The sequence below is a fragment of the Schistocerca americana genome, chromosome 3, assembly GCF_021461395.2.
Source record: "Schistocerca americana isolate TAMUIC-IGC-003095 chromosome 3, iqSchAmer2.1, whole genome shotgun sequence".
Lineage (NCBI taxonomy): Eukaryota > Metazoa > Arthropoda > Insecta > Orthoptera > Acrididae > Schistocerca > Schistocerca americana.
In genome coordinates, this window is record NC_060121.1 from 427,824,292 (window position 1) to 427,841,525 (window position 17,234).

At 38.4% G+C, this 17,234-nt stretch overlaps 1 protein-coding gene across 1 annotated transcript in view; it reads right to left on the reverse strand.

Moving 5' to 3' along the window:
* LOC124607103 (solute carrier family 22 member 7-like) overlaps positions 1-17,234 on the reverse strand; it is a 180,174-nt gene that overhangs the window by 20,907 nt on the left and 142,033 nt on the right. The window contains exon 6 of the mRNA XM_047139300.1: positions 9,982-10,203. Within this exon, the coding sequence (XP_046995256.1) occupies positions 9,982-10,203 (222 nt within the window). The remainder of the gene's footprint in view (positions 1-9,981; positions 10,204-17,234) is intronic.

The window sequence follows — 17,234 nt, forward strand, 5'->3', positions numbered from 1 at the left end:
TGAACTTCAACTCACAGAAAGCTCGCTTCGCACCTGAACTAGGCATGTTTGCAAGTAGTGCTGACTATTGACAAATTACAAAACTATGCTGTGGCAGTATACATGGAGAAAAAAAAATCAGGGCTTCTCTCCAAAATGACATATGTATGATATCTGTACGATGTTTGGTTTTTGTGCAGTAAATAACTGAAAGTGTTCCTGGTCTTTATGTACACCCTGTGTATGTCAAGTAAAGGGATACGAAAGACACACCATGGTTTGACAGCCATGTTACAAAACTGCTGGAAAATCACTGAGAGCTTCCTAGCAAATTTAAATGTAGTTACAGCCTCACAGAGAAACAAACACTGAACGAAGTGTCAGGAGAGTCATGCATAAGGTATTCAGCAAACTTGAAAGTAAAATTCTAGCTACCGACTTGACAGGAAATTTTAAGAAGTTTTTGTTTTACCTTAAATTTGTACACAGATTGAAGCCATCTGTCCAGACATACTGTGATCATAATGGCATCGGAATGAGGACAACAAATACATAATTTTTTTTTTCCAGTATTGCTTCACTAAGGAAGATCACACACTAATTTCTGTCTTTAATTGTTGCATGAACATCAAAATATCAGATGAAATATAAAAGTAAAAACTTCATAGGCCAAGAGCAGTAACTATAACTTTATTTTTTATGATCAGTTCCTGCACTCTAAATTTCCATCATTGGAGTTGTAAAGCATATAGATCAAAATTATAATCATAACAGGGTTATACTTGTTTATGTAACACAACAAATCTTGCAGAAATACACCTTAATAGAATGTCCATCATCTATACAGTATGTTTTGTTCCATCATAACAAGTCATGTGTAAATAGAGAAATCATCAACACAAACAGAAAAGTCAGGAAGATACGTAGCATTTTCTCTAATGTTACATTTATTGAAGCAACAAGTTCACTGTGAGAACATTTCACAAAGCGTAGCCTACACAGAAACAACTATGGTAAACAAATTGCAGGCAAAGAAATATTAGGAAAAAATTAACAGCACACAAAAACAGGTGCAGAGACCTATACCACTGTCAACGAGGGAAGAAATAGAAGATACAATACTACATCCAGTAACAGACTCAAAACAGCCGCAAGATGAAAGAACAGAAGAGGAAACATCACACTGCCCTGCAAAGGAGGGAAAGACAGTGTCATCACCAGCAAAAGAAGAAGTTGTGGCAGAGATCCTGCAGACAAAATACGGGAGAGGAGAAAGAAGCAAGGAGTAGGATTTTTTTGTACTAGCAGGTAAAAAGAAAGGTACCACAGAAAATCAAAACATTAACACAAATATTTCTAATATAAGAATATTGCAGCAGAATATACAGTACGCATCCAGTAAATTAGAACACAAAGATGTACTAGTAGCTGCAGAGTTACCACATGTGTTTATTCAAAATGGCTCTGAGCACTATGGGACCCATGTGTTTATTATATCAGAACATGGGCTAAACGGAAATGAACATACAGGAATAAAAAAAGTTGCTAATTTCTGCAGATATGAACATAAGAGTGGAGGGGTGGCAGTCTGTACACAGTAAAATAAAGGGTATCATTCCATGGTCAGTACAAAACTGTACAGAAATGCTGTTTGAAACTGCAGCCATACAGAGTACATAATAAGGGGGGAAATGTGTGATAATAGGGCTCTACAGGTCACCAAACAGTCAGATAAATGGATTTCCAAAAGAGTTAGAAGTCAAGTTAGATAAGGCCAGCAGGGAATTCCCTTATATAATTGTAGCTGGTGATCTAAAGATTAACACACTAAAAGACAACTGCTATACAAGGAGTTTTCAATACCTGATTAAAACTTATGGACTTAATTTAGCAGTAGACAGTCCACAAGATGCTGTAAATACAGAAACATTAATAGATCATGTGGATCTCTAATATAGCACAGAGCAGGCAGATAGTATGAGTCATATACAGAACCATTGCAGACCTCTATCAGATATTAGTTGAATTAGCAGGCAACATAGGAAGGCAAGAAAAATATTTGAAGAGTTTAAACAAACTAAGCAAACAAACATAATAGGCTACAAAGGCTATTGGAAACCTAAGACTTTAGTCAAGCGTACTTAACAGAAAACCTAGATAAAGGATGGGAATCATTCTGCAACGCATTAGGCCATTACACAGATGTTGCATGTCCATTAGTACATAGGGAAATAAATAAGATGAATAATAAAAATTGGGTCACATTAGAGGTAAAAAGTAAGAGGGGAAAAGTATGCATGAATATTGTCAGCTAAGGCAAACCCAAGAAAATAAGGATGCACGTAGGGAAAAGAAGAAATCATACACGGGATGAAATACTAAATTGACATATTATAAAACCAAGATATCAACCTCAACAAATATGACTAACACCATATTGTCTCTCATAAACAAAGGGACGAAAGTTGTAGGTGTGGAAACCACTGATAATGTAACACTTGAGGTAAATGGGAGGGAACTCAGGGATGCACAAAATGTCATAAATACTTTAAACAACCATTATATTGAAGTTGTGGACAAATTAATAAAATTATACTTCCAAAATTAACACAATCAACAGTCGATATGAGACAAAATGCTTATTCCTGATCCCAACCACTAAATCATAAATTTTAAAAATAATATGTAGTCTAAAAACAAAAACAAAAAATCACTGGGGGACTAGATGGTATATCCACTAAACTAATTAAATGCTGTTTACAGTGACATTAGTAAAGACATTAAACTGTCTGATAAACTTATCTATACAAAAAGGAATATTTCCAGTGTGCCTGAGGTTAGGTGAGGTTAGGTTAGGAGGCTGCAAAAAAAGACCCAGGAAATTACAGACCTATAACAATTACATCTGTACTCTCTAAAATAATAGAAACCATAATAAAAGACAGAATATTACATTTTACACAAACATGCAATATTCTCAATGATGAACAACATAGGTTCAGAAAGGGCAAATCCACCTAAACAGCAATAGCTGAATTCATAACACTTTTAACTAAAGCACTTTATGAACAGAAGGAAGTCTGTGGTATGTTCCTGGACCTATCTAAAGCATTTGATTGTGTACACCATGGCATCCTATTAGAAAAGCTTCACTTATATGGTACAATGGGGAAAGCAGTGGACATTATTAAATCATTTTTGGAAAATAGAAAGCAATGTGCAGAAAAAAAAGCAAAAAGTGAAAAACATGATTACAAGTGTCTTTTCAAATTTGGAAACTGTGACGTATGGGGTTCCTCATGGATCCATCCTTGATTCACTACTTTTCATTCTGAATGTCAATGATATGACCAAAACAGTATCTAATAGTGTCGCCGTGTATGCAGATGACATTTCATTTGTTGTTACCAGTTTTACAACAGATGACCTGCAAAAGAAGGCCTTGCTAAATATGAAATGTGGAAACAATTATCTCGGGGAAAGAAATCTCTTTATACATGGAAACAAAACAACATATATATGCAGATACATGCAAACATAAAACACACCTTGGACAACATTACTGGTAGGCTTGGAGACAAACAGCTATAAATTTCTAGGTGTAACAGCAGATAGATAAATGACGTAGGAGAATCACATAAATAACATTTGCAGCAAAATAGGGTTCAAGCATATTTCTGATGAGAAAAATGTCAAAGTCAGTCAATAGACACACACTATAAACATTGTACTATGGACTAGCCCATTTGCACCTCTCACATGACATCCTGGTTTGGAACAGCTATCTGCATAAAAACTAACTGCACTGCATTGCTAAATGGAGAATATCACAAACATAATAAAAAAAGAAAAAATGACTATCATACAGAAGGAAGTAGGCTAAAATTACCAGACAAACCTGTAAATGCTATACACATACTGTACAACAGTCTACCACAATGTATACAGATGTTTCTTTTTAAAAGAACATTAAAAAGACTTCTGATCAGTATTTGCCCTTACAGTGTTAAAGAACGTCTTAAAATAAAAAATTAAGTGGTGTGTCAGCTCAGTACACACTGCAAAGGGAAACTGCAACAAATGTACCAAGATGTACAGAATCACTTTAGGTATGTAAGATGTACGAAATTATATTTTGTGTCAAAACACCGATGCTACTGTCCTCTACTTTTTATCAGTTTTTCTTGGCAGTGCTAAGTAGAGACCAAGGACTTAGAGAAAAATCAATTATTATCATTGGTGCCTTTTATAATGTACTTTTAATGACATTTTTTGTGACTGTATTTTTGCTAATGTAAGCTTTATGTAAACATGATGTGTCCAATATCATTATAAGAAATGATCCATGGACAAATAAAGAACAAAGAGTTACAGGAACACAAAGAATGCAATATGTCAGCATGTCAAATATAACACTAGGTTTATGTAAAATGTCATACATGCTGCACGAGTTACACAAGCTCATGTCCACACAATATATGAATGGCAACAGATGTTACCAACTACCACCAGATGGCACTGGAACTGTGAACAGCCAGAAGTATGTCTTAACATATTAAGCATGAGGGAGACATTACATCCCAGGAATACACAAACTGATTTTTAAAAACCATTTTTTTTTTTAAATTTTGTGATTAAAACTGTTATAATATTGGAATGGAAATGAGCGTTTGGCGTCATTGGCCGGGAGGCCCCTCGCGGGGCAGGTCCGGCCGCCATATCGCAGGTCTTATTACAGTCGGCGCCACATTGGGCGACCTGCACGCCGGATGGGGATGAAATGATGATGAACACAACACAACACCCAGTCCCTGAGCGGAGAAAATCTCCGACCCAGCCGGGAATCGAACCCGGGCCCAGAGGACGGCAATCCGTCACGCTGACCACTCAGCTACTGGGGCGGACGTTATAATATTATAAAAGAAAGTGTTTTACATCAATTGTACTAACTTACTACACACATAATCACATGCATTACATGGCAAGAACAATGTAGAAAATTTAACAGTATCAAATAAGCTTAGAGGATGTCATTCAAGGTTAAGTGATAAAATTACAGACACAATGAGGAAAGTACATATCATAAGATGTTGGTAGTTCATAAAACCTGTGTAGTTCTCAATCTCAGTACTCATTCATCTGTTGTATGAACATGAGCTTGGATCGCTGGCGCATCATGCACAACAATTTATGTAAACCTTGTTTTATACTTGAAAAGCTAATGTATAACATTCTTCATGTTCCTGGATTGACTTAGAATGATGTGACACAATATATTGTACAGATGATGAAGATTCATTGAGGTGTATTTGCATAAGGGGTGTGTCAGAGATACATGTTATGTAAATATGTACCACATCCCATCATATCTGACCTCATTATGATTATAATTTCCATCTATATGCTTTATAGATCTGATGGTGGCAACTGAGATTGCTCAAAACAGACACCAGAAATAAAGGTACAATTAGTAATATTGGCTGTTGAAGTTTTTATCTCTATATTTAATGTTATTCTAGATCACCCACATACTTGAGTAACATCAAGCATGTACAAAATATCAGATACTGAAGTAAGTGACCATGTAACAGAGAAGAAACTGAAATCACTCAACAGAGGAGTGGCTACTGGACTTTATAGGATACCAGTAAAAGTGTACATAGTGTATGCAAAACTTGTTCCTCTTCTAGCAATAGTGCACCATGGGTTGCTGGAGGAGGAAAGTATTCCCAACAATGGAAAAAGAATGCGGCTCATAACAGAGGCATAAAACCATTTGCATATACTCTGAAGAGCCTAAGAAACTGGTACACCTGCCTAATATAGTGTAGAGCCCCCAAGAGCACACAAAAGTGCCACAACATGATTTGGCATGGACTCTAATAACGTCTGAAGTAGTGCTAGAGGGGATTGACACCATGAACCCTGTAGGGCTATCCATAAGAGCATGAGGGAGTGGAGATCCCTTCTGAACAGCACGTTCCAAGGCATACCAAATATGCTCAGTAATGATCATGTCTCAGGAGTTTGGTGGCCAGCAGAATTGTTTAAACTCAGAAGTGTGTTGCTGGAGCAACTCTGTAGCAATTCTGGACAGGTGGGGTGTCGCATTGTTGAGCTGGAATTTCCCAAGTCCACCAGAAAGCATAATAGACATGAATGGATGAAGGTGGTCAGACAGGATGCTTATATACATGTCACCTGTCAGAGTCATGGCTAGAGGCATCAGGGGTCACATAGCACTCCAACTGCCCCACACCATTACAGAGCCTCCACTAGCTTGAACAGTCCCCTGCTGACATGCAGGTCCCATGGATTCATGTTATTGTCTCCACATCCGTACAAGTCCATTCCTTTGATACAATTTGAAATGAGACTCGTCCAACTAAGCAACATGTTTCCAATCATCAAGAGACCGATGGTGTTGATGGGCATTGGTGAAGCGTAAGCTTTGTGTTGTGCAGTCATCAAGGGTACATAAGCGTGCCTTCAGCTCCAGAAGCACATATTGATGATGTTTTGTTGAATGGTTCATACAATGACACTTATTGATGGCCCAGCACTGAAATCTGCAGCAATTTGCAGAAGGGTTATCTCTGTCACGGTGAGTGATTCTTTTCAGTTGTCATTGCTCCCATTCTTGCAGCATCTTTTCCCAGCAGCAACTGGGAGAGATTTGATGTTTCACCGGATTCCTGATAGTCATGGTACATTCATGAAACAGTCCTATGGGAAAATCCCCACTTCATTGTTACCTCAGAGATGCTCATGTGCTGATTATAACACAATGTTCAAACTCACTTAAATCTCGATAACCTGCCATTGTAGCAGCAATATCTAACAACTGTGCCAGATGCTTGTTGTCATATAGGTGTTGCTGACCTCAGCACCGTATTATGCCTGTTTACATATCTCTGTGTTTGAATGCTCATGCCTATACCAGTTTCTTTGGTGCTTCAGTATATCTCTCATGTTGGGCCAGAGTGCCAGTTGGCCCTTAACACAAAGTAAATTTAATGCATTGAGTTTTAACTGGCAGAAGGGCCCATTACTGCATGATTATATTTGATTGTAGAACAATCACTGGAAGCGGTCACATGCACGCAATCTCAATGAGTATGCACATGGCACAATTCAGAGTGGAACAAACATATAAAACTATATGAAGGTAAAAGCAAGTCACAACGAGATTCATAGGAAGATTCGTTGACAAATATAGTCTACCCACAAAGTGGATAGCAACCAAAAAGCCTCATTCAACCAATGCTTTAATATTTCTAATCAGCCAGTGATCCACACCAAATTGGATGTAAAGGGGAAATGGAGAAGTTCCCAAAAAAGCAGTGTTCCTTTATAGGTACATTTAGTAAAAGCATAAGCATCACAGAGATGTTCAGACAACTCCAGAGGCGGACACTGCAAGAGACATTCTGTATCATGGTGTGGTATACTATTAAAGTTGAGAAATGATAAATTCCTAGAAGAGTTGAACAATATATTGATTACTCCTACGTGAAGCTCATGAAAATACTATGAAGGTGAAATTAGAGAAACTTGGGCTTACATGTAGGCTTCTCTCTTATCTTTCTCCCCATGAACCATTCATGGCAAACAGAACAAGGGGGAAGTGGTAGTGACACAATTATACTGCTGGCCATTAAAATTGCTACACCAAGAAGAAATGCAGATGATAAACGGGTATTCATTGGACAAATATATTATACTAGAACGGACATGTGATTACATTTTCACACAATTTGGGTGCATAGATCCTGAGAAATCAGTACCCAGAACAACCACCTCTGGCCATAGCAATGGCCTTGATTTGCCTGGGCATTCAGTCAAACAGAGCTTGGATGGTGTGTACAGGTACAACTACCCATGCAGCTTGAACACGATACCACAGTTCATCAAGAGTAGTGAGTGGCATATTGTAAGGAGCCAGTTGCTCGGCCACCGTTGACCAGACATTTTCAATTGGTGAGAGATCTGGAGAATGTGCTGGCCAGGACAGCAGTCGAACATCCTCTGTATCCAGAAAGCCCCTTCAGGACCTGCAACATGCGGTCGTGCATTATCCTGCTGAAATGTAGGGTTTTGCAGGGATCAAATGAAGGGTAGAGCCACGGGTCATGACAGATCTGAAATGTAACGTCCACTGTTCAGAGTGCCATCAATGCGAAAAAGAGGTGACCGAGACGTGTAACCAATGGCACCCCATACCATCATGCCGGGTGATACGCCAGTATGGTGATGACAAATATATGCTTCCAATGTGCGTTCATCGCGATGTTGCCAAACACGGATGCAACCATCATGATGCTGTAAACAGAACCTGGATTCATCCGAAAAAATGATGTTTGGCCATTCATGTACCCAGGTTCATCGTTGAGTACATCATCACAGGTACTCCTGTCTGTGATGCAGCGTCAAGGGTAGCTGCAGCCATGGTCTCTGAGCTGATAGTCCATGCTATAAATGACGTCGAACTGTTCATGCAGATGGTTGTTGTCTTGCAAATGTCCCCATCTGTTGACTCAGGGATCGAGACATGGCTGCACGATCTGTTACAGTCATGTGGATAAGATGCCTGTCATCTCGACTGCTAGTGATACGAGGCTGTTGGGACCCAGCACGGCGTTCCGTATTACCTTCCTGAACCCACCGATTCCATATTCTGCTAACAGCCATTGGATCTTGACCAACGCGAGTAGCAATGACGCAATACGATAAACCGCAATTGTGATAGGCTACAATCCAACCTTTATCAAAGTCGGAAACGTGATGGTAAGCATTTCTCCTCCTTATACGAGGCATCACAACAACGAATCACCAGGCAGTGCTGGTTAATTGCTGTTTGTGTATAAGAAATTGGTTGGAAACTTTCCTCATGTCAGCATGTTGTAGGTGTCGCCATTGGCGCCAACCTCACGTGAATGCTCTGAAAAGCTAATCATTTGTATATCAGAGCATCTTCTTCCTGTCAGTTAAATTTCGCGTTTGTAGCACGTCATCATTGTGGTGCAGCAATTTTAATGGCCAGTAGTGTAGTACCCACCACCACAGACCTTAAGATTTCTTGCGTAGTACAGCTGTAGAGATATGTAGAAGAAATAAAAAGTCTAAGGTTTGCCGAAAAATATGTGATTCCATCAGATAGCAAAGGACACGGAAGAATTGTTGAATGGAGTGATTAGTGCCTTTAAAAGAGAATGTAATATGAAAAAGAGCAAAAGTAAAACAAGGCTTATAGAATGCAGCCAAATGAATTCAGGTGATGCTAAGGGAATTTAATTAGGAAATTAGACAGTAAAATCCATAAATCAGGTTTGTTATTTGGAGAACAACAGAACCAATACTGATGATGACCAAAGTAGAGATGATGTAAATTGCATACTGACAATATCGCAGGAAGCATTTCTAAAGGAGAGAAATTTACTAAAATATAATAGCAATTTAAATGTTAGAGAGTATCTTCTGATGGGATTTGCATGGAGTGTAGCTTCATATAGAAGTGAAATATGTATAATATATATTTGAGACAAGCAGACAGGAAGAGAATAGAAGCTTTTGAAATGTGGTGCTATAGAAGAATGCTGGAGATTAGATGAGTAAAAATAATGAACTGAATCAAACCATGGAAAAGAAATTTATGACACACTTTCAGTAAAATAAGGGATCAGTTGATAGGACACATCCTGACGTATCATAGAAATGTCAGTTCAGTAATGACAATGTAAGGAATTGAGAGTGGATGGGAATAGAGGAGATAAAATATGAGATTTTCTGTGGGTGTTTCATTTACTTAGTATGTTATAACTGTACATAACCATCACTGAAATGTAAACTCCTACTTTCGTCATACAATCCTGTATAATGCCAATATCATCTATTTTAAATGAATTTGCTTAAGTGCAGTAAGAAATGTTTTGTGCAATAGTGTCTTTTACATACATATGGTAACTGAGGATTGCAGTACCTAGATAAGCTTAAGGTACATACTTGCCACACATTAAAAGAACAGTATTCTTGAATAGGTTTTTGTTGGTGAAGATAGTTTTGACACTCATGTTTGGACTTCTTTGTTGAGACAATATATTCAGCTTGCTGAACATATTTTGTGGTACTGGCTTGCCATTTACTTTAGCAATATGTTGAAGAACCTTGAGAGCCTCTTCTGGATGGCCCTTGCTAATATACCACCGAGGAGATTCAGGGAGATACCTGCAGAACATAATTTATCAAGGTACTACCACATTATCATTGCAGAAATTCAATTTCATATTTAACAGATTAACTGACTCTGCTGATCACAAACATTTTGAAAAAGTAGTAGGCCTATTTATGAACTGTCTTGGAAGATTAGAGTGTACTTTAAGTGTCATGCCTGCATTGCTCAGTCGGTAGGAGTATTACCAATAGAAGTCAAAGTTCCTGGTTCATGTACCAGTCCAGAAAATAGTTTTAATTAAGAAGGATCAGAACAGCACCCACTCTGCTGCAGAGTAAAGTATTCAGTGTTTATGGTAGAAGTGAAATCTGATGAAGTGCAGTTATCCCTCCTTACCACATTTCAAGAATTTCTATTTAATCAAATGAAATGTAACCCAGGATAAATATACCACCATGGTCCATCATGTTAATGACTTATCAGGTAATAATAATAATAATAATAATAATAATAATAATATCAGACTTTTGCAGATGATTGAGTTACATTACACTGTACTGTCTCGAAGAGCTGCACAAACATTCAGTCCTGTCTTAATTAGATTTCAAACTGATGCAAAGATTGCCAACATGTCTTAAATGTTTATAAATGTAATCAAAACACCATAAAAAATTTAAAAAACTACTTATTATCAAGTGATACAGATAATAATAGATTAAATCTCATTAAAAACTGAATTCAAGAATCAAACATTTTTGTACACCATTGATCATTTTCCATGAAATCAGTTTCATCACTGTAACATAATACAGAATGTAGTAACACATATGGGTACTTAAAAATAAAATACGTTATTGTCAGTTAATTATACCACACATATTGAACACAGCAATAATAAAGTACACCACAGAAAAATTTCTAAGAGCTAGTGCCCGTAAGTTATAGTATAATACAGTATAGTACAAACCCTGTGCAACAGTAATCAGGTAGAGCATACAGGACTTAATTGTATGAACTGCAGAAGCATAACTACACAAAATGTAAACACAGCACACAATAATATAATAAACTATAGGAAACACTGTTAAATGCTAATATTCTCCAGAGGCACTTCAAAGAATTCTTTAATATGATAAAATGGGTTATCTGATAGGCAGCTGTACCACTTTGCGACATGCACAGGACCTCTATTTTATTTTTAAAATATTCTTGATGTGAGGGGTTCATCCACATACAATCAGATCCTATGACATACGAGTACAAGACAGGAAAAGTCCTGAGTATGTCCCCCTAAGGTAATATAAGCTCACTAAATCCCTAAGTTTGAAAATTAGGTATGACACCCTAAGATATATTTTCAGGCAGATGATTGATATGTTCCAGTGGAATATGGAGTCAATGTAAACACCTAAAAGTTTTAGTGACTTATTTTATACTTTATTTGACATTCCCATTATGAGTTATTGGGTTTTATTAGGATTACACAGGAGTATTAGATTCAAATTTGTCAAAGACCATATCAACAGTTTCTTTTGCTATCCTATTCATATCTGAAATCCTTCAACATATGGTAAGTAGTGTCATATCATCGGCATAACATATGACAGAGTGAGCTATATTATTAGGTAAATCATTGATTGCTCTAATGAAGAAGGGTCCCAGAATAGATCCTTGGGGAACATCTCTGCTGGTTTCCATCAAAGAGGAATTTATATTTCTGATACAAATTGTTTGCTGTTGCATAAATAAGAATACATTACATTTAATGTTCTACCACACACACACAATAAAACTTCACCTTCCTTGGTACTATGTCAACAGGAATGCAATCTAATGCTTTGATTGCATCACATAATAGCAGTGACACCATGTTTTTGTCTTTGTGAGCTGTTCAAGTTTGATACACAATTTCCAAAATGGCTGCTGTTGTTTCTCTGCTCTTGCAAAAACCAAACTGACTGTTACATAGGAACTTGTTTTTCTCAGATTAGCTGCTTATTTGTGTATGTAGCAGTGCCTCAAATATCTTTGAAAATATTGGCACAATCGTAAAATTTTAAGCAAAATCATCAGAACAACAAAATTTATATATTTCATTTCCTTAAAAAAAATCACAACATTAAGGTAAGAACTATAAACAACATAGGAAACAATCAGACTGGTAAAATGAATTTGGAAACTTCATTTGAAAATAAATAAAGAACAGGCCATGGAACACTAGCTGTTTTTTTGTTTTTTTTTTTTTTAGGAAATAAATAAAGCAATTCAAGAAGTCACTACATAGAAGTGATTTGTGTGCACATGCAAAGATTTTAATTAACAAGTGATTGGAACATATGCAAAAACTGCCCATAAAATAGTAATGAGGGGCATCTTGTGCATGAAATGTAAGTATTGGTAACACGGGAAGTGTGTGAAAATAAACCTAAAGTACATAAACAATTAAGATCACTGGTCATCTCATCAGTACACTGCACAAACAGCAGAAAATAAAATAAAATAATCCAAAGATGAGAAAATATTTGTATTATAAGATGATGTATCATAATCATTTCCAAACGCAAGGCATGTTCCAAAACTAAATATACTAGATTTTTATAGGAGGGTTGTACCAAAAGTAAGGTTCCCAATGAGCTACAACCTCGAGGGAAGGTACTAGGCTAAATCTGACAACAGTGCCATGCGCAGTGGTTCCCCCACTCTCGAGCCCGCCTGTTTGCGATTTGCTATGTCACTCAATGTTGGCTTGGTGGCCATCAAAAATGGAAGTGTTGATCACCGCTCCCGCCAAGTGCGAGGTTCGATCAGTGATCCAGTTTCTCCACACAAGGAAGTTACCACCATGGAGATTCAACGACAACTGCCTGGGGTTTATTATGAAGAGTGCATGACCATTCAGCACATCCTCAAATGGTGCAGGGCTTTTGATGAGGCTCACACAGAAGCTCAAGATGGAGAATGGAGTGGAAGACCTCCAGTTTCAGATGTGATTGGCCAGAAGACCAACACTGAGCTGCTCAAAGATAGGAGGGTCACTAACTGTGAACTTATTGAACGCATTCCTGAAGCTTCTAATGGCACAACTGAAAGAAATTTAACAGAAATGTTGGATTATTGCAAGGTGTGTGCTCACTGGGTCCCCTGGATGCTGACTGACAGACACAAGGAGCAATGCCTTGATTGTGCTCGCAAGTTTCCTCAAGAATGTAAGAGGGGAGGCAACAAGGATAAGTTGTTGGACACTGTCATCTTGGGAGATGAAATGTGTTTCACTACGCCCCTAAAAGAAAACAATCTCGTCAGTGGTGTCACTCCAGTTCACTGCCACCAGAGAAAATCAAACAAATACAGTTGGCAGGAAAGGTTATGGTGACTGTTTTGGGATTGGAATGGGGTACTACTCACAAATTTCATGCAACCTGGGATGACAATAAACTCAGACAGATATTGTGAAACACTGACCAAACTCTGGCGAGCAATCCAGAATCACTGGAAAGGGTGACTGATGGAGGGAGTAGTGCTTCTTCATGACGCTGCTCATCTCCATGTTGCTCATCAAACACAAGAGCTTTTGAAGAAATTAGGGTGATTCGGACATGTCCGAAAGAACAGATACCATCTTAGTAAATATATAGTTAAGGCTCACCAGCCACTTGACCATCTTCTTCTTCTGTGCGCATGCACAAACAATGCCTGAACTCTTACGGGAATCGGCAACGCGCTGCGAGTAATGAGTATAATGGGCGGGGGCACTACGAAGGTAGTGCGGGACAATAAGTTGAGAATGTGGGTTTCATGGGAGGCATGCCAGAGATAAAACCCTGCAGTCGCGCTATCCTCTGTGTCCTTGGTGGCTCAGATGGATAGAGCATCTGCCATGTAAGCAGGAGATCCCAAGTTCGAGTCCCGTTCGGGGCACACATTTTCATCTGTCCCCGTTGACGTATGTCAATGCCTGTAAGCAGCTAAGGGTGTTTATTTCATTGTAATATCACCTCTTTCCCAAGCTAAAGAAACACTTAGGTGGCAAACACTTCAAGAGTGACAATGAAGTCCGATAAGAGATCACACACTTCCTCGACAGGTTGGTAGGAGACTTCTTTGACTTATGAATACAAAAGCTGAAGCATAGTCTTCAAAAGTGTGTCAGAAAAAAATGGAGACCTTGTTGAAAAATAGACAAAAGTGCAAGCTTTTCATTTATGTCTAAATTAATAACAATGAACAATGTTTGCTATTTGTAAAAGTTTGAGGAAACCTTACTTTTGGTACAACGCTCATATTTTTTTTAAAAAAGCGTATCTGAAAAAATTGCAGGATGATGTTGGTACACTTGGTGACAAATTTTTTACATAATCACCATCTAATTCAGTGTATGTGTTGAGCCATGGCACAAGCTTCTTTATGCCACCCTCGAAGAATTCTCTCACCAGGTTCCTACCCCATTTCAGAACCTCTTTCTGCACATGCCCGTAAGTTGAGAATTTAATTCATTTGATGTTTGCCTTCAGGGAGGTGAAAAGACAATAACCTGATGGCATCCAGTCAAGAGAATACAGCTAGTGGTTCAAAACATCCAAACCAAATGACTCCAAGAGCACCTTGGTTGTTAAGGCTGCATTAGGATGGGCACTGTTTTGCAACAGACACGCTCCTCTCATCTGCATTCCCGTACTGTTGTTTTTAATGCTCCTTTTCAGTTTTTGTGAGGTCTCTCAATATCGTTTTGCATTGATGGTTTCTCACTGAAGCAGGAATTAGACCAAAATGATGCTTTTTTGGTCCCAAAATAAGGAGGTCATAATTTTCTTGCCATAAATTGTGGTTTTGAATTTTTTAACAGATGGGGAACTGGTGTGACACCACTGTAATGACTGTCTTTTTCTCTCAGGCATCTAATTATCCACCTAGATTTCATCTCCAATCACAATAGAGCTCAGAAAATCCTCAACTTCCAACTCAAGTAACTCAAGAAACTTGGGGGCATTGCTGATCTAAATTTTCTTGTGCTACTCTGTCAACTGTTTTGGGACCCATGTGGTGCACACTTTCCACTACCCAAGCATTTATGTGAGTGCTTCATGTAAGACAGTTTTGGAGAATTGTGGAAGCATTGCAGAAATTTTATCCATTGCCAATTGCTGATCTTGAAAAAATCAATTTTTTGCAGCAACTCATTAGTGAAAATGGAAGGTCTCCCGCTCCTCTGTTTATCACAAACATTTGTTTCACCTCTGCTGAACTTCCTGCACCATTTAAACACCCTTCTTCTGTTCAGAACACCTTCTCTATAAACCATTTTGATTCATGAAAAAATTTTGGTAGGTGTTATTCCTTCTGCAAGTAAGGAGTGAATCACAGAATGTAGCTCACACTTGGTGGGATTTCTTACTGACATCTTACATGCATTTGGACACTACAATGTGAGTTTATGTACTGTATGTTCCTTCAATGCTCACTGTGGTTAGGGGATTCTCCTCTTAGTGTTGTGAACCCTTGAAAAACAAAATAACCACAGCCCATTCTGGTCACAGTACACTCACTTCTGGAACATGCATGGTACCAAAAAATTCAGGCAGAATATCAACAGCTGCAAAACAAATACAATGCAATTGTCCATGAATGCTACCAAAGCTACAACATGGCCATTTACCACAGCAAATTTAGTGCATACCAAAGAAAATACTGAAACCATCTATACAGTAAGTTTTATTCCCACATTTGTGTTACATAGCAAGTCTGTAGTTCTGTATTCAGTTTATGAAAAAGAAAATTAGACAGTATAGTCAAAAATGCAGACAACTCATCTAACAAAGAAGATTCTAGCAACTGGAAGCACAGAGAAACTTTTAGTTTATGGGCTCTGTCACAGGAGAAGACTTTTTGCACCCTTTCCTGACACTGTTATCACGAAAGTTAAATCTGGAACTACGTTAACTTCTGTAGTTGGAAACCTAAGCAACCAAACAAGCATCTGAAGAAGGATAAGCACATTCTGATGATAGGTGGCCCCAGTGATATTTATAAGAACAAAAGCAAACAGCACTTTGAATATACAGAGCGCTATTGGCAGAACTTTAAAAAATGAATGTCACCACAATGAATATACTATTATTGTATGATCTGCCTAAGCAGCCAAGTTTTAACAAAGAAATGAGCATTAATATTCAGAGATACAGATACTGTGTAGAAAATTCAAGCATGTTCAGGGACTAGTAATAATCAAAATGAACTGTAGCACAGAGTGCCACAAATATCGATATTTGTTCAGTGTATAAGTGTGCTATCTTTGAGGAGGGGGCTTTGGGGAGGATGTTGGCCGCTAATGGCAGTTAGCCTCTGGACTTGTATCTGTGTAGAAGCGAAGCGCTAATAAATCTGTATCTGAGAGAATTCTAGTTGTTTACCTACAACTATATCCTATTCCCTCACTGGTGACCCCGTTTTTTGTATAATATGCATCCGAGTTACCGCCCAAAGGTTATTTACACGCCTACCATGTTGGGTTTCTTCGCGATCGCAAGGGCCGTTGTTCAGCTTCAGACAATGGCCTTTCAGCACTCACCACTGCCCGGATTTCAGCAACATCTCTCCAGCACTCCTGCCATCATAGTGGACATGCCGCAAGGCTCTTTGGAATCTTTCAGCCTGAACATGCAGTGGAATTCATCGAGTGCTGCCAGTTTCTTCCAACCGCCAACAGTCGCGGACTCTGGCTTTGTTAGCCTAGACCTTTCCATGTGTTCTCCACAGAGTGTTATTTTGGAACATTCCTACTCCTATGTTGAATGCACAGTTCAATACAATTCATGGCGTCGAGTGAAGTTTTGCTACTTTGGAAAATCCAGTAGTAAATTCATACTCGAATCAGTTCCCGCCACGTGTGTATCCTTCCGCGCCAGCTGGTCAACGGGTGCTCAATGCTCGCCAAACAGCAAATATCACACCGAGTGTGCATCCTAGTGGACATGTGTGGGATCCTTGTGTTGCTTCTAATCAAGTCAACAGTTCTGTGTTGGACAGTAACTACCCAGACAGCTACAATCAGGCCCACCACTCACGGTCGAGTGAATACAGTGTGCAT